The sequence below is a fragment of the Electrophorus electricus genome, chromosome 14 (assembly GCF_041902795.1).
Source record: "Electrophorus electricus isolate QZ-2024a chromosome 14, ASM4190279v1, whole genome shotgun sequence".
Classification (NCBI taxonomy): domain Eukaryota; kingdom Metazoa; phylum Chordata; class Actinopteri; order Gymnotiformes; family Gymnotidae; genus Electrophorus; species Electrophorus electricus.
The window spans coordinates 23,791,427-23,809,619 of NC_137510.1; the positions used below are offsets into that span (position 1 = coordinate 23,791,427).

The 18,193-nt window shown below is 45.3% G+C and overlaps 1 protein-coding gene across 1 annotated transcript; it reads left to right on the forward strand.

Moving 5' to 3' along the window:
* The first annotated feature begins 48 nt into the window (after positions 1 to 48).
* Positions 49 to 18,079, forward strand: clstn3 (calsyntenin 3). The gene is made up of 19 exons (XM_026999112.3): positions 49 to 280; positions 1,253 to 1,319; positions 2,851 to 2,973; positions 3,748 to 3,958; positions 4,178 to 4,386; positions 6,014 to 6,163; positions 6,517 to 6,702; positions 6,936 to 7,223; positions 7,804 to 7,916; positions 8,349 to 8,508; positions 8,878 to 8,937; positions 9,676 to 9,824; positions 10,046 to 10,194; positions 12,155 to 12,381; positions 15,032 to 15,193; positions 15,522 to 15,667; positions 15,883 to 16,018; positions 16,157 to 16,341; positions 16,437 to 18,079. The coding sequence occupies exons 2-19, from the start codon at positions 1,253 to 1,255 to the stop codon at positions 16,584 to 16,586; spliced, it is 2,871 nt and encodes a 956-aa protein (XP_026854913.2). The 5' UTR covers positions 49 to 280; the 3' UTR covers positions 16,587 to 18,079.
* Positions 18,080 to 18,193: the final 114 nt, after the last annotated feature.

An 18,193-nucleotide genomic window follows, 5' to 3' on the forward strand; every position in this document is an offset into this window, starting at 1 on the left:
AGAGAGAGAGAGAGAGACGCAGTGTGGGCGGGTTAAGAAACAGGGAGAGGGAGGGGACTGGCGTTATCGCACGGCGATTTTTCCCGCACGGCGCCTCCTGACAACAAGGACAGCAGTTCCCGAGTGTCTTTCCAAAAAATCCCAGTTCCACTCATTTTTACAGCTTGAACATATTCTACAGGACACACCTAACACATCTGCGCAGCCCGGCTGCTCAGGCGTTCAGTGAGTGTGTGACGGACGCGGTGGGGAGGCTGAGGGTACCAACTCACACCTCACGGTAACGTTTGATGTCGTTAAATAACATTTAATTTTAGTACTGTTGTATTTATAGAAAGTGTTTCTTACGTACTGCTTTGTCGGCTCTATGGGTGTGTGACGTTTGGATGCGTTCGGAGATATCCATATAGTTAAAAATCGATGGATAAATGTCGCATATGTGCATGTCTACAGTTTTCCTCGCTTTTCCTTAATATAGCTCGTCCTAACCTAGCGTCGTTAGATTATACACGCAACGTACTGCCCCTGCTGTGTGTCATCCAAGTTTTCCGCTTTTGACCTTATTCTGGATGTTTCACGCAGATACATGTCACATGAAATGGTGTACATCCGTGTACACCTCGGGAATAACTCGTCGTGAGCGCCAACGCCGGTCCATTGCGTTTAATATGCAATGAAAGCCGAATTCCTTGACTAGGAGTACAAAACACACTCTGGGCTGTCCGAGCGCGCAGATCTGGCGAAGCGACACCTGCATGCGTGCTCTACCCTGCTTGGCAGCGCGGCGAGGCTGGGTACCCGCTTACTTGGAAACGGGGACCAAGGCCGTTTTATCCAGCGTAGTTTCGGCTCAGCTTTCCAGCGCAAAGGTTCCGCCGGCGCCGTTTATAGAAGACACCCCAATGTCGTTTAAGATGCGTGTCAAAAAAAAAATAAAAAATGACCCGGGGCCTTGCAACATAAACAAGATCATGGAGGCGCTTAACGAGCTCCGTGCAAGCCTCTCGAAGCGGGCGGGGACGGGAGTGGGGGGTCATTAATTGATTGTCCTTACTTTTTTCAAGGGTAGTAATTGAATGCTAGTAAAATGCACGTTTACTGAGGAGGAGGCCCCAGTGTTTGATGCTGACGCGAATCTGTCCGTCTCCGTATTTACACTCCGTGCTCTGCCTATATTCTCTTGTCTGTCTTCCAGTGCTTTACCGTCAGTTTAATGCACGTGTTCTTCCCTCTCCCTCCCTTCCTCCCTCAGATGGCCAGAATGAGTTTCCTCTCTTTTCTCCTCTTTTGCTTGACTTCCGTTGCTCTTGGCAACAAAGGTCAGTCGTCTTCATCCTTCTGAACGCTGTGAGGGATGTGTTAATGACAGCTGCGAGGTCTTATGAGAACACGGCTGGCGATGGTTTCTGCAGCAGAGCGAGAGAAAAAAAAAGCACCCACTGCATCTTTTTCGCGCAGCTCGTGACCCTCGGTCCCTGAAATTATCGCGTGCCTATTCCCTTGGCATGCATTTCACGTCAGAGCTGTCAATGAGTTTTATTTGTTCTTAATATGTGATCGAATGCTATAAATATCAGTACAGTGAGTGCTATGTTCATGACTCTGAATGAATCTGTCTTTAAGCCATAGCAAGATGAAGAACTGAGATATTGGGTAAGCAAGAGAGGCAAGTGAATGAATAAAGAATGACGGAAAAGGAGGTATTTTGAAAAGGAAGGAGACAATGACCGAACAAAAGTCAATAAAGGCTTTAGTAGCACAAAGAACGGGGTACCGTGGAAAAGAGATGTCATTTCAACTGCATAAGGAGAAACAGAAAGAGAGAGAAAGATAGAGCAGCTGTTGGGTAGTAACAGAATGAGTGATCGTGCCAGCGAAGGCCGGACGGATGGAGAACCATGTCTCTCAATCCATAATCCAGAGTGTAATCCAGCAACCCGGTGCTGAGATTCAGGGTATATTACCGAGGGAGAGACATCATTTAGCAGATACAACATGCCTGACATTGCCATGTTGAGTGCTGTAGTACAGCACTGCGAATCTGATGAATAATAATTTTCAGACTCATGGAATTTGAACTCTCGAAAGAGTCATCTTGTCAGTGTTTATATATATATATATATATATATATATATATATATATATATATATATATATATATATATATATATATATATATATATATATAAATGAATTCACAAAAGGCCCAGTGGGTTGTATTGCTTATGTTTTTATAGGGCATATTTTTTTGCCATCATTTATCTTATTTGAGATACAGGGTTTGGAGTGTTATGGGTAGGTGGGTTTAGAATGCATATGTGTGTGACTTCATGGTTTTCCTGAGCAATTTGCAGCAAGCAAGGGTGTATTTTAGTGATAGGTGCTATATACATCACTTTGTGAGAAGAGTCAAACCTCTCTTTGCGTAATTGCTTTGCCAAGCAGTGAACCCTGCCATGCTGTTCTGTGTGGGTGTTTGTGTGAGTTTGTGTGTGTGTGTGTTCAGTTGGTGTTTGTGTGTACCCTTGTTTGAGAACATTTGCATGAAACTCATTTGCATGTGTGTTTGCTATGTTATGGTAACAATTTCTTTTTGATCTTAGCAGTGCATGCACCTCAAATATTGCTTGCGCCACACCGTGGTTCTGCATTAGTGTGTGTGGGTGTATTTGTGGGTGTGTGTGGGTGTCTGAGTGTGTAGAAGAGAGAGTACAAGAGGACTCAATCACCCTCATAGTCACTTGTCATTTATAGATTCTTTAACAAAATGTCTCCTTTGACTCTGAAAATGCAAAATATTCTTACTGGGCTGGGCTCACTTTCCTTGTCCCTACATCTGCCCTTCCTCAGCCAATAAGCACAAGCCATGGATCGAGACAGAATACCAGGGCATTGTCATGGAGAACGACAACACAGTCCTGCTCAACCCCCCTCTGTTTGCCCTGGATAAGGACGCCCCTCTGCACTATGCAGGTAATGAGGATGAGTGTGTAGCTGACATCTTTCACAATGAAGCATGCAGGAACAGCCTTACAGTTTCTTCTGCTGCAGAACGAGCAAAGCCATGCACTGTTTTTTGGAAGGAGAAAAAAGATGTGAAATTGAACATCTGACCATCTACAAGAAGTCAAAATGTTGTTGGGTCTTTAAGAGGCATTCTTACTTGGAGTGTAAGAGTGAAATGGGGAAATGTGAAGTCCATGTTCAGTTCAGCTCTTACTCCAAAGTAATAACACGGTGTCACAGCCTCATGCTGTTACGCAGTAGTTTCTTGTGCTCATGCCGGACGAGTGTTTAAAAACAAGATTAGCACTGAGGTTGACGCGGGGGTCAGTTTGGAGCAGCAAGTGATTAGTGTAGTGCAGCAGTAAGTAATTACACTCCAGTGTTTACACAAATTGCACAAAATTACAGAGGGCTTAGGCCTGCCTGGTCTACCATCTCTGCAGGCTGGGTCATCATCTGCAGGTTTGTGGAAGGCTGTGGTCTGCGGCCTTGGGTGGATGTTTATAGCTGGTTAGGAAGTTTCATGTGTAACATGGCAGAGAAAAAAATGCAATTCTTTGTTTTTGTGGTTAGTATTTTTGCTTTTGTCTACTTCTACTATATGGGGGTTAGGTATTTCTTTCTTTTCTATATTGTCTTTCTTTTTTTCTATTTATCTTCCTTTATTTTTTTTATTGTGTTCTTTCACTCTTTCTTAACTGCTCTCTCTTTGTCTCTATATCTCTCGCTCTCTCCCCCCAGGTGAAATCTGCGGGTTCAGGGTGCACAACGGTCCAGGTGGTTCTGGGTCGACCCAGTTTGAGGCTGTGGTGCTGGACCGCTCTACGGGGGAGGGCCTGGTTCGCTCAAAACAGCCCCTGGACTGTGAGAGCCAGAGAGAACACAGCTTCACCATCCAGGCCTACGACTGCGGCGAGGGCCCGGACGGCACCAACAGCAAGAAATCCCACAAGTAAGAGTGACCAGTGGCTCCCACCAACAGACCGCGCAGTCAAAAATTGTTTTCATGATTTGCTTTTTTAACTCCCATTAATGACACATTTTTCTGATGTCTTCTCTCATTTCCTTCTGTCATCGTCCTGCTGTCTCTGTTGAATTCTCCCTTCCTCTCTTTCTATGTCTCTGTCCCTTACTTAAACATGTCCTCCCATACCGCTCCCAACCCCCGCAGAGCCACGGTGCACGTGCGTGTGAATGACGTCAACGAGTTCTCCCCAGTGTTCGTGGAGCGTCGCTATGAGGCATCCGTCCCAGAAGGCCGTCTCTTCGACCGCATTGTGCGCGTTGAAGCGCTAGACGCGGACTGCTCCCCCCAGTACAGCCAGATCTGCTTCTATGACATCATTACCCCGAATGTCCCCTTTGCTATCGACAACGACGGTAAGAACTACAGCTTCCAGGATTCCAGACCTTATTTGCATGTAAATCTTTAAAGAACCTCTTCCATATTTTACATTGCTGATCTTCTTTATCTTTGAGAGCTGCAGCAAGAGAAAGTATATGACACAAAATGAAATGTATTCCACAATAATCGGAATTATTTATGAAATATATGGTATTGTCTATAATATTTGAAAGAAATTGCAGAAATGAATGAGGCAAGACAATGTCTGGCACCTGCCATTGTTCATTTTTATCATTCAGTCTTTCTTCGTTCCTTGCCAGTTCTTTTCGTACATTTAAATTCTGCTCATTTTTTACTTCTGTCCCTCTTAGTAAGAAAGCCGAGGACCCCATTATTAAAAATGGGGTTGTGTAGGATTTTTTGTTTGCGGGGGGGCCCCTTTAAGGTGATTTGATTTGCGATTGGGATTGCAAGCCATGCAAGGTAGATGAGTATGTCACTCCCTCATCAATATGAGCCGAAGATCAATAGTCAACATTTTCAAACAGGACAAGGGTGTAATAAGTGGAACCTGAGTGTGAAGGCCGACGTGGGAGAGCCATAGGGAAAAATAAGCAAGTGGAGGGGAAGGGTGGAGGGGAGGGGTGGTGGGGAAGGGTGGTGGGGAAGGGTGGTGGGGAAGGGTGGTGGGGAAGGGTGGTGTGGAAGGGTGGAGGGGAAGGGTGGTGGGGAAGGGTGGAGGGGAGGGGTGATGGGGAAGGGTGGTGGGGAAGGGTGGTGGGGAAGGGTGGTGGGGAAGGGTGGAGGGGAAGGGTGGTGTGGAAGGGTGGTGGGGAAGGGTGGTGTGGAAGGGTGGAGGGGAAGGGTGGTGGGGAAGGGTGGAGGGGAGGGGTGGTGGGGAAGGGTGGTGGGGAAGGGTGGTGTGGAAGGGTGGAGGGGAAGGGTGGTGTGGAAGGGTGGTGGGGAAGGGTGGAGGGGAGGGGTGATGGGGAAGGGTGGTGGGGAAGGGTGGAGTGGAAGGGTGGAGGGGAAGGGTGGTGGGGAAGGGTGGTGGGGAAGGGTGGAGGGGAAGGGTGGTGTGGAAGGGTGGAGGGGAAGGGTGGAGGGGAGGGGTGATGGGGAAGGGTGGAGGGGAAGGGTGGTGGGGAAGGGTGGTGGGGAAGGGTGGAGGGGAAGGGTGGTGTGGAAGGGTGGAGGGGAAGGGTGGTGGGGAAGGGTGGAGGGGAAGGGTGGTCTTTTTGGTCATGACCTTTTGCACATTTCTTCTGCCAGGGATGTGAGGGGTTGAACTGTTACTTTGGGTCAGGCAGAACCAGGCAGCACTTCCTTTGTGTCACTCTCCACTGTCATCTTCTTGCCTGCTCCCGCCCCTTCACCTTCTTCCTGTCTCTCACACTCCACCTGACTGTTTCATTTTTACGAAGCCTCGGCTCTCTGTGCTCGTCTGGACACTGTGTCCCTGGAGATGTTCCAGCTGTTTTTATCGCTACCTTCCATATCTGCTTCTCTCCATCCATCGCTTTAATACTTACTGACTGACTCTTGCTCACATTCTTATGCTGTCGACACAATATTTTAAGAAATTCTCTACTCTTCTGTTTTATTCTCTCTTATTCACATGCGAGTCACTCAGTGACTGAATATACCCTCCCGCCCCCCCAGGAAACATTAAGAACACTGAACCACTAGACTCGAAGAAACAACGTGTGCACACCTTCTGGGTGACAGCGTTTGACTGTGGGAAGAATCGAGCTCAGGCTGATGCCCAGGTCATAGTCACAGTCAAACCCTCCTGCAAGCCTGGATGGATTGGTACGGAGAGCTTTGTTTTTTCACAAGTCGAGCATAGCACTTCTGTTGCAGTGTGTATACAGGCATTCAAATATTGATTGAATAATTCTTAAGAGGTTTTCTATACGGTATCACAGTGTGTAATGTTATTATTAGATGTAAAAAGGGGGTTTGGGTTAAAGGTTAGATCTGAAGAATTTATCTAAATGTCTAATATGATACAAAGTGTTATTTCTGTCAAAACTATTACAAACTAATGTTTTTGTAACATTTAGAAACAGACATCTTAAGTCAGTAGAAAATGAGCTCATCACTGTGTGTGTTTGCATGTTGGTGTTTGTGTGTGTGTGTGTGTGTGTGTGTGTGTGTGTCAGGCTGGTCGAAGAGAGTTGAGTACACACCTGGTTCTGGCAGTGTTCCTCTCTTTCCCAACCTGCACCTGGAGACATGTGAGGAGAGCGTTTGGAACATCCAAGCCACCGTAGAGCTTCAGACTGGCCATATCGGGAAAGGCTGTGACCGAGACAGTTACTCTGACCGCTCTGTGAGAAGACTCTGTGGTGAGTGCGCTCACTTTGTAGTTAGGCACAGAATGTTCTGCGCCCATACAGTGCTCAGTCACATTTAGTTAATCCTGCATAGCTAAATAGTGATGATATGGTCCTATGCATCACCTATAAACTAGGATGAATTAAGGTGGGAGAATTCCCTTGTAATTACAATGATAGCAAAGCAAACAGGTTTTTTCTTATACATTTGGTTTCCCATCAAAAACATTTTCTGTTTCCCTCAGGCGCTGTGAGGGGCGAGGTTGACCTGCTCCCGCCTCCATCTCCAGCAGCCAATTGGACAGCTGCGCTGCCTACCTTGCCATCTTCAGATTCCTCCCTGGTCTTTTCCTTCAACGGGTCGTCCCACGTTGCCGTGGTGCCTGACTCGGTTGCGGCGACTGTCTCAGGAGACCACTTCACCCTCCAGCTGTGGATGCGGAGAGGCGGGACCAGCACCCAGCAGTCAACCAATCAGGCGAGAGGGACTCGTAAAGAAGAGGAAATTATTGTCTGCAGCACTGTGAAGAATGGTTAGTTACTGCTGCCTGTCACTTGGGCTGACAGTGTTTACTTAGTAATTTGTGTACATGCATAATTCAGATAGCGTACAATTATGTTCTATACCCCACCATCATGAGCAAGTTTACTATACATCCTGTATTCTATTGATTGGGGATTATATCCATTAAAGAAGACTCAGTCGTCATGTAACACATGTAGGTATAAATGGGGGATTTTTGAGGCTTGTGTCATGGCCGATCTGGTGAAAGTGCTGTTCTACAACGCTGTTGATGGCAACTGAACCTCCCACCGCTCCAGCGCTTCGGAGTCATCGGGGTCAGGCATTTCCCCCACGCATCCTGAGCCGCTCGACACTGCTGCAAAGCTGGTATTCCCTGAAGATACGCCGTCTTCGGTTCTAGAATACTGCCAGCTGCTGTCGTGAAGTACTTGTCACAGTGGTAGTTAGTAGTTTATTCACTAGGAGGAAAACTGGCATGAACTGAATAAAGAATGGCTTGGGAAATATGTGTGAAACCAGATATCCGTGCATAACCATGACATATGTGTGTATGTGTGGTGTGTGTGTATGTGTGTTTTTATTGACAGATGACTCGTATTCCCACTACTCGCTGTCTGTGCATGGCTGCCGCCTTTCTCTGTTCTACTGGCCGGATGTGTCTTCTGCGCGGCCTGTCAAATTTCTCTGGAAGCTGGAACAGGTAAGCCAGGGCTTATGGGATGATTTCACCTAGCAGGAACGCAAACACATATGGAGTAACAGTTTTTAGTAACTGTGTGCTTGTCTGTGCATTTGTGTCATAGGTGGTGAGTGATCAGAGAGACAGAGTTTTATCTTTGGTTTGTGTGTGTGTGTGCGTGTGTGTGTGCGTGTGTGTGTGCGTGTGTGTGTGTGCGTGTGTGTGTGTGCGTGCGTGTGCGTGCGTGTGCGTGTGTGTGTGCGTGTGCGCGTGTGTGCGTGCGTGTGTGTGTGTGCGTGCGTGTGTGTGTGTGTACTTGAGTGCCTCAAGGGACTTGGTGTGGGCCAGTTAGATTCTTAGATAATTTCCTGTCAGATTCTATTACCATTGTGTTCCTGCCTGACTGTGGTATGTTCAAAATCCCTGATGAACTTTGCTCCCTGACCTTAATAGGTGTGTGATGGTGAGTGGCATCACCTGTCCCTCAGCGTGCAGTTTCCCTCTGTCACACTTTACGTCGATGGCGTGACCTTTGATCCCGCCCTCATCCATGACAATGGAGTCATCCCTAACCCGGCCCCGCGCCAGCGGCTGGTAATTGGAGCATGCTGGGGTATGTGAGCTCACGCGGTCACACACTACCATCCTCCACTGGACACGATGCATCTTAGACAGGGTCAAACAGAAGCATACAGCCAGGGTCTGCTATTAATACCCTCTGACTCATCCGTTATTCAGCATAACAGACAAACACTTTTGTGTCTTTGAATTCATGCATGTACGTCTAAGCATGTGTGCGGATGTGATTGAACAGGTGTGTATAAGACAGATGCCCAGTCAGCCTTTTAGTCTCCAGATGTCCTTAATGCAAAATCCGTTGAACACTTTTGAAACTCTTCCTCCATTGGCATTACAGTATTGTGTAATATTGTGCCTCAGCATGGGTTTATTTCAAAGGGTTTCTACCTCCCCCTTTTTGCAGAGCCAGAGGATAAGCAGAAAGACATTCTAAACAACAGCATCCCTGGACACCCGGACATGGGTGAGTTATGGGCTCCAGAGGATCACATGTTTCACTTGGAGTCTTATTGAGCCATATAAGAACCTATATATCTGACTAGCTTATGGAAGCTTTAAATGCTATGGGTAAATGAATACAAATTAATAAGAATAAAATTACCCAAAAAACCCCTGTTTATTATTATTATTATTATTATTATTATTATTATTATTATTAATAATAATAATAATAATAATAATAACAACACGGTTACAGCCATATGTCTACAGCAAATAGTGCAAACAAAAAGCAGCTCATTTTGAAAGGCTGGAGGCAAGCAGAGCAGGTTGAAAGCACCTTTTGCTTTCTTCACTAGTTTCCTCAGTGCATGGTACTTGAAAGAGATAAAGCGTGCTTTGTTCCTCTGGGTTTCAAACACCTGTATTCCACCCATCTAAGGCACCTTTTGTGTTTTTGAAATTTGCTTTTTTTGATCGTTTTTTGGTCCCTTCATGACTGGCAGATTTGAAAGCCAGCAATTCACTCTCTTGCACAGCTGTTGAATAGGTCATATTGATTCAGAGGACTATGTTGTTTTGTATTATTTTCAGCTCTTGCCAATTTAGCATTATGTTTAATGAGGGTGAAGAAATAACAATATACATGTCGTATTCAAAATGCCACCCATTTGTACCATTGTATTATTGTATGTATCACTTTTGTAGAGGTCTGTGGATATTTTTACTGTCTTTCTTAAGCAACCTCTGTTTTATCACTCAGGGAAGTTTGTGGGTGGTTACCGGGGCCTGTTGTCAGGAGTGACCGTGCGACCTGGAAGTGTTGAGCCTCACAGCGTTGTGGAATGCCTGTACGCTTGCAGAGAGGGCTTGGACTTCGGTGACCTGGAGACACTGGGTTCCGGCATGAAGGTACCGTGGCAACACGACAGCGTCGTGTCCTGCCATGTCCACTGCCTCTCCCTCAGAGCCACTCAGCTCAGCTCCCTTTTTTTGTCATGCACCTCCATCTTCTCCGTGTCCGCGGTAACCTGTGGCTGCCGCCGCTCTCGTCCTCGGTGGACGCAGTGTTAACGCGCCCACCCCCTCCTCCCATGGAGCAGATAGCTCCAGCTATTCTCGTGTGCTCTTAGGTCCACGTGAACCCCAGTCAGTCTGTGTTGGTGCTGGAGGGGGACGACATCGAGAGCTTCAACCGTGCCGTGCAGCAGGTGACGTACAGGAACTCCCTGCGCTTCGCCACGCCTGGGGTGCGCCCGCTCCGGCTCACGACCTCCCTCAGGTATGTTGCCCGCGCCCTCGTGTACACGCCCCATGCCTCTCGGGTACACGCCCCACGCCCTCGGGTACACTCCCCACGCCCTCGGGTACACGCCCCACGCCCTCGGGTACACTCCCCACGCCCTCGGGTACACGCCCCACGCCCTCGGGTACACGCTACACGCCCCATGCCCTCGGGTATACGCCCCACTCCATCAGGTACTTGCCCCACTCCTTCAGGTATATACCCCATGCCCCACATCCTCAGGTACACGCCCCACATCTTCAGGTACACGCCCCACGCCCTCAGGTACATGCCCCACTCCTTCAGGTACATACCCCACTCCTTCAGGTACATACCCCACGCTCTCAGGTACATGCCCCACGCCCTCAGGTACATGCCCCACGCCCTCAGGTACATACCCCACACCCCACATCCTCAGGTACACACCCCACATCCTCAGGTACACGCCCCACACCCTCAGATACACGCCCCACATCCTCAGGTACACGCCACACATCCTCAGGTACACGCCCCACGCCCTCAGGTACCTGCCGCACGCCCCCAGTTACATTCCCCACTCCCTCAGCTACACGCCTCCACCCACAGCAAGAGCTTTGGCTTTCCCACGCAAGGTTTTATTGCAGCAAATTTTGCTTATTATGAAAATAATGTATGTTAATAGGGGGTGTGAATTCATGTCAGTGTTTAACATTAATTCAACACTTATCACTGATTTCATGCTAAAATAAGTTTCTGTCTGATATTAACAGGATATGAAAGTTTTTCAGTACATCCTCTGGAATAAAACCTTTTTTTATTGCTCTATGTCTTTTATAAACTTTATTATTTCATTCAATTGGAGTTTGTGACATCTTTAACACCACAGCAGAGAGGTTTCAATTTATGTCCAGCTCCTGAAGCTGAAACAAGATAATTGAATATAGTCATTTTCCCTGTGGAGAAATGTGAAACGAATGAAGTCACCCGAATAGCGAGATGAATAGCGGCTAAAACGATGGGAAGAAAACCGATACAGCAAATCAATTTAAAGGAAGTACATGTAGAACCACAGTGGAGGAGCGAGTGTAAATGCATACTGCTACAACTCGGTTAAAATGGATCATTTGAATGAAAAGGGAAAGTACATTTAAATGCTTACAGGGAACAAGTGGATTAGTGTATGTGAGACAGGCAAGAAAAGAAAAGTCTGAGGCCTGTTAGCGACTGTGTTTCTTAAGGCTTGTCTTCAGTTTAATCAGATTTAAGGGCAAGGGGTCACAGCACCCAGCTGGTAATACACCAGTGATCAGACTGAGATAGATGTAACCAGATGCTCGCTGAGTCACGTGCACAAACACACACACAGATGCCATCGGCACAGTCCCGCATGCCATGCACACACACTGGTGCTGTGACAGGAGAGACATGCATGCACGGACATAGCGCTTGCGTGCAGGTCATCGGGGAAAATGTCATGGTGTTTTATTTAGAGAAAAGAAAGATACAGAGAGAGAGACCTAAAGCCGCACGCCTGAGCGCCCTCTCTCTGTCCATCTGCTCTGGCTGGACTGTGGCTCAGTGCCATCGTCGCTGGTCGATTCCCATGTGACACAGCCAAGCCACGTCATCGGTGGCGCATCCAAGCTCCGCTTCCCATGGCCGTGCAAAGCTCCGCCGCCGTCTGACAGTGCCTGAGTGGGGGTGTCCACTGTCCGTGGTGCTGACTAGTGGCCAGTGCCAGTACCCTCGAGCGCGTGGGTGAGACAGCATATCCTGATGGCCTGGATTCACAGTACAAAGAGCTCCTACGCTTTATGTTTTGATGACTGGACCTACAATACTGTATAGTACGACTGCAACACCTCCTACTGCAAAAAAAACCCCCCATGGGCTACTGTTGTTCAAAGGGCCTTTAATAATTTTTTTTACATCACATACCTGTTATCACATGCCCCCCTCCTCTGACCTCTACCTGTAGGTGTTCCAGTGAGGAGAGCTGTCTCTCACTCCGGCAGCTGGAGGGATATCTGGTGGTGCTTCAGCCTGACGCCCCCCAGATATCACTCTCAGGTGTGGGGCCCCACCTCGCCCGACCGGCCCCTGAATTTGAGAGTCCACATGGAGTCCCTCTGTTCCCTGAGCTCCGCATCGTGTGTTCCCTCTCTCACGCTGTAAACACAGCCGCCCAGGGCATGGAGGGAGGAGGTGAGTATTGCATTAAACAAACACACACACATGCACGTATATGTACAAATACACACACACACACACACACACACACACATGTACCTGTATAAACACACACACACAAACATGCACACACACGCAAACACATCACTCACACATACACACACATGCAAATACATATCTGTCCTTTAATGTCTTACAATTACAAACTTTGAATTATTTGAGATCATTATTAAGCATTAGTAAAAAAAATGCGGTATATATCTTCTTTTCAGAGTATATACAAAGCGTAATACATTGGCAGTCAAAAATAACTGCTCAGATATTGTTTCCTTTTGGCACTGATACCACAAAATGCAATGAATCAAAAGAAACAGACAACTAACACTCCATTATCAGTATTTTGTAGCAGCCTCACACTGTTTGACTCAATGACAGCCTCACACTGTTTTGATACACCTTCACAAGCTTTCTTTAAATAATCATTAGAGAACTGCTTTCCATACATTCTACACTGGTCCTCTCTTTATCTTGGGGAGGCGAGGCAGGCTAAGACGAGCCATGTCAACACACACAGACGTTTATTCTTATACATAACAAAAACAAAAGTAAAACACTGCATGTAAAGAAGACAAAATGTAGTAAGCACTAAACAGCACACAAAACACGATAGAACATCTGCTAACAGGTTGCATGGGGTCAAACACTGACAAGGACTAATACACAAAGACTTAAATTTACACTTTAATGTTGACTAACAAAGGGCAGGTGTAACACACAACCGAGTAACATGGGAGGGGCAATGCACACACACACACACACACACACACACACACCAGCACAGGCACATGGGGAGGAGTCGAGGAGGAGGGGGTCGTACCATGACTATCTCATGTTCACAGTCCACTATAGCAGCAGTTTTTCTTTCCAAATATTTTTTCCCTCCCAAAGCACTAATTTTTGTTTTAGGATTTGAAATCATGTTGTCACTAGTCTTTTTGCTTTCCAGGTAAATCATCAATCAGTTTTCACATGCTAACACTTCACATTCTCTAACACCTAATAGCCTGACCCCAAATCACTGGCCAATGCCGATTGTGTGAGGGTTGGCCACTCAGAAAAAGGAGTGACTAAAGGTCCAGCCCACTCCCTCTGACCATTGCAAAGCACAGAGCACATTGTTTCTATGCAGTCTAGACAAAGTCCCTAGCAACCACATCACTTTTACTCTCTTGCGCCAAGCACATAGAGTACAGATCCCTTCACAAAACCTTTGTTCAACATCAGTGTATGGCATACGTACATTTCACCGATTCTGAACTGCCAGTGTACTTTTACTGAAGCAGACTTGTAGAGTCTGCTTTGCACTCAGTGACATCACAGCCATTCGATTTTTAGTTACCAACTCCGTTTTCTATATGTAATTTGATTATGTTCTGTTGATGACAGCATCTGGCCTACTTTTCTGTTGAGCCTTCACAGTTTATGATTTGAATTTAGACCAAAAGTGTCACAAGACCAGAATAACTCCTCTTTATTATAAAATACAGTACATGAGTAATCTTTGAACCAACGCTTTTTCACTCCTGCTCCTGTTTTTAGGTAGGCTAGATCTACTGACTCATTGTTTAACCGAAGTAATGGTATTTTTACTTGAGAGTGGGTTAGGCTACTCCGTGCATATCTTTTCGTGAGTTATAGAGCCATGAGCATGCTGATTGTAGAACCTGGGGAGTGGGAGTGAATAGAATGGTGACTTACGTGGGAGGTTACAGCTGGCACTGGACTTTACCCTTTTTTCCTGCCTGACTTTTAGCTTTGTGTCTGTGGATCTGTGTTACTGTGACAGTGCAGTCAGTAATGAAGAGCCTCGCCTTTGTCTTGGGCCTTGTCATTTTAGAGTAATTTGGTTCTGTTCAAGTCAATAAGCTTTACCGATATGGCCATATGCAGTTACAGTATTGCTAAAGCATCATGGAAATTATAAAAACATTATCACAATTAGTGTGGATTACCACGGATTTATCAAAGAACCCCAGTATGAAAAACATTAAATGTGTTTGTGTGTGTGTGTGTGTGTCTCTCTCTCTGTTTGTGTGTGTGTGTATGTGTGTGTGTGTGTGTGTGTGTGTGTTTGTGTGTGTGTCAGTCATTAACTTGTGGCAAATTTTAGCCCTTCTTCGCTTCTAATAGGATGGGTCATTTTCAGTATTTGGAATACAACTAAATTCAGAATGTTTCATCTGATTTTATGAAACTAATTTTCTCAAGCATTTTTCATGGAAATGTTTTTCAGACTGTAAAAAATTCCAGCTCCATCTCAGTAGCACTGATGATGTACTGCTGGAATAATGTTTGTAGTCATGATTTCTTATATTGACTTATTAATGAAACTTTTTAATGAATCTGAGTTTTTCTGTGTGGTTGTTTTACGCCAGACGTTGTGAGATTGTCAGATTATCTGCGCCACTTTGACCAGACAGAACTGCATTTTGCTTTCTGCTGATGTTTTTGCTTGTTTTCTGATGAGTGATGTATTTTTGTTTTTAAAATGTTAGAAATTGTTAGAAATTTTTATTTCAAACTGGTCTAACAGTGTTAGTTATTTGTTAAAAGAGCTAAGTAAATATTTGAGTTTACTGATCCTCACACTCTCTGTTTTGATTAGCTCTCATGTCAGATGCAGTGGCCCACACTCTGGATGGCTGTGAAGTCCAACCCCTTGGGGAGGAGCTAAACCCAGAGAAGGAGGAGCTTTTGGTTGACATGGAGTCATTAAGAGAGAAGGGGCTGGACATCATCAACACAACAGCCTACATTGCCATCACTGGTAATTTACATATGTGGTACATAACATTCCAAACTGCATTTTTTCTGTGTTCGCTATAGAGAATTACATGAGATAACAATACTCAGTTAAGCAAATGCCTTTTAAGGCATTTGTATATTAGACCAAAGGAGACACAACAGTACGTGTTTCAATGTGCTCTAATGTGCTTAAAATACAACTTGAGAAGGACTTGATAATCTGATGTTGAGGTCTATAATATCAGGTCTTACACACCTGCAGTGGATGCAGTGCTACTGACTGACCTTTCTGCAGGTAAAGTACATATTCATGTGCAGAGGTCTTCTACACCCTTTGATGTTGTTTGCAGGGGCGGAGTCTATCTCGGTGTATGAGGATGTCCTGCGTTCAGTTCGTTACAGGCTAGCAAAAGGCTCCGCCCGCTTTGAGAGGAGATTCCGACTGTCCTGTTCAGAAATGAACGGACGGTACACCAGTAATGAGCTCACCCTGGAGGTACCAAGAACAGCCCTCAAAATTGCACAACCACACCCAGCATTCACTCATCTCAGCTCTAACTCACCTCTACGCAGTTTCAAGAGATCAACTCATGCCAAAGAAGACATGAATATTTGTTCAGTGCAGATCCAAGACCAGTCACAAATGCACCTGCCTCTGCTCCCTCTCTCTCTCCTTCTCTGTCTGTCCATCTCTGTTCTTCTCACGTGTAGGTGAATTTCCTGCACTCTCTGGATAGTCTCTATCACCCATCACACCTCCTGGCTTCTCAGCAGCAGTTCCTCCACCCATCACATCACACAGGAGAGCTAAGCGGACACACACTTCCCAACCCACATCGCAACTCTGGTACACACACACAAACACAGTGACTCATCAAAAGCATCTGATGAACATACATTGCATTGCACAACAGTCAGGTTGTGCCGACACGTGTGCATCCTTCCAAAGCGTGTTCCAATATTCCAAAATGCATCTCTTTTGTAGTGGTACCCGGGGCTGCCACAGTCATCATCATGGTGTGCGTGGGGTTCTTGGTTGTCATGGTGATCCTTGGTGTGTTCCGTATCCGCTCCATCCACCGCCGTGGTGACGGAGCAAGGAGTGGAGGAAAAGAGGGCAGTGGCCAGTGGGATGATTCAGCCCTCACGATTATCGTGAACCCCATGGAGGTAAACGATGAAAAAGAGCAAGGGTGAATTTGACCAACTGGCAAAACAGCATATGTACTGAATGCAAATCTCTTTCTCCTCCACCTCCCTATCAGTCGTATGAGAATCGCATGGGCATAGCAGCAGATACGGAGGGGGAAGGCGATGATGAAGAGGAGGTGGTAGAGTCACCTGATGACACAGGCGATGACCAGAGAATCATCATCAAGAAGGAGGGAAGAGACTCCGCCCCCCGGCGCTACTGAGTTGGTCGGCACCACTTGCACATATGACAGACACATGGACCGTACACGTGAAATATGAAAACCCACAGTAAACAACTGCACACAAAAAACATAAATATCATGCACATGCGCACACACACACTTGCACAGCATAAATGTATTTGATATCAGCCTTTGTGAAAGCATTGTCTTTGGAATGTATGCTCAGACACACATATACATGCATACACACGTAATGCACAATGCATACTGTCACACTGATGCCCAGCCAATGTCTAGGCCACAATTAAGTCAAGACTCTATAATGTATGTATGGCACAGTGATGTAATTATTTTATGTAAACACCTGTCAGTCATGTAGGCCATTCAGTGAATGTGATCATCACTGTATCAAACACTGAAAACACCAGGTATTACTACAAACGAATGTAAGCTAAGTGATTTACATCATAGAAATTAGCCATTTGAAAGTGCAGCAAAATTGAGATTATATGGTAATAATGCTTTTGAAAGACCTTGAAATAAGAGTAGTGTGGATCACTCGCAGCTGAGTTGTCATCCTAACACAGTTCTCTTGGTCAAATTCACAGTTTTAGAAAATCGGTGTGTAGAGGTTAATGACATAAGCTATATGTAGATACTCAGTCTCTTCCCTTCAGCAGTGAAAATAATGGTGAAACAATTCCCAACACACACACACACACAGACATACACACACACACTTGCCATCTCACAAAACCATGTTACAACCCGCTCTGCTGCAGAATGTTAGCTCAACCTGGGCAGTTTTGATTGTATTTAAATGTATGTAAATACAAAATACTATTATTATTATTATTATTATTATTATCATCAATATTTTTGTCATTTGCATTGTTCTGATCCATACTTAGTCTTTGCACTTTCAGATGGGGTAGTTATTTTCTATTTCTGTTATCTCTTTAATGACTATAAATTCTATAACATATGGTATAGTAATAATGATAATAATAGTATTAGTGATAATAATAATAACGATTGGCTCGATGAGTGTCTACTTATTTGTGTGTTTAAGTGTGTAATTTAAAGTTTGTTAATATCTGAATCACAGTGAGACAGAAGGCACATTGTTGTTATATCCAGTCCTCTTGTCCAGACTTTCCTCCACAGCCCTTCTTCTTTAGCTCTGCTTCTAATACCTCCACAGATGTCCGTTTTCTGAACGTACAGCTCTCTTCTCCTTCAGCCCCTGACACTCTCATTCTCTTTCTCTCCTGTGTCTGCTCTTGCCCTCTTCGTCTGTGTCCGTGTACAGTGGAAACCTGTCAGTTAATAAAAGCCTGTTGTTTTTCAATGTGATATTAAGAATGGATAAAATTGCATTAATATCTTACATTACTACTATGGTTACTATTGAGATATTTAATTGTACTCATTATTGATACAATAACATGAATTATTGACTGATTGTTATTGATAATCGTCTGAAGAAAAATGTTGAAAAGTTCATAATAAAAACACTTGGATAGTCAAAACTTTGTCGGTGATAAATTAGGATTTACTACGTGCCATGATTTATATCAAATTTCGACAGATGTGAACGCATCCATATTTTACGTATACGTCTATAGTTAATATTAAAGAGTTTA

Bases quoted from the DNA above. Each gene is read 5' to 3' on its own strand.
- clstn3 (XM_026999112.3), top strand. From the start codon at position 1,253: ATGGCCAGAATGAGTTTCCTCTCTTTTCTCCTCTTTTGCTTGACTTCC. The intron at 6,164-6,516 runs GTACGGAGAGCT...TGTGTGTGTCAG, and splicing joins CTGCAAGCCTGGATGGATTG to GCTGGTCGAAGAGAGTTGAG. The intron at 9,825-10,045 runs GTACCGTGGCAA...GTGTGCTCTTAG, and splicing joins CACTGGGTTCCGGCATGAAG to GTCCACGTGAACCCCAGTCA.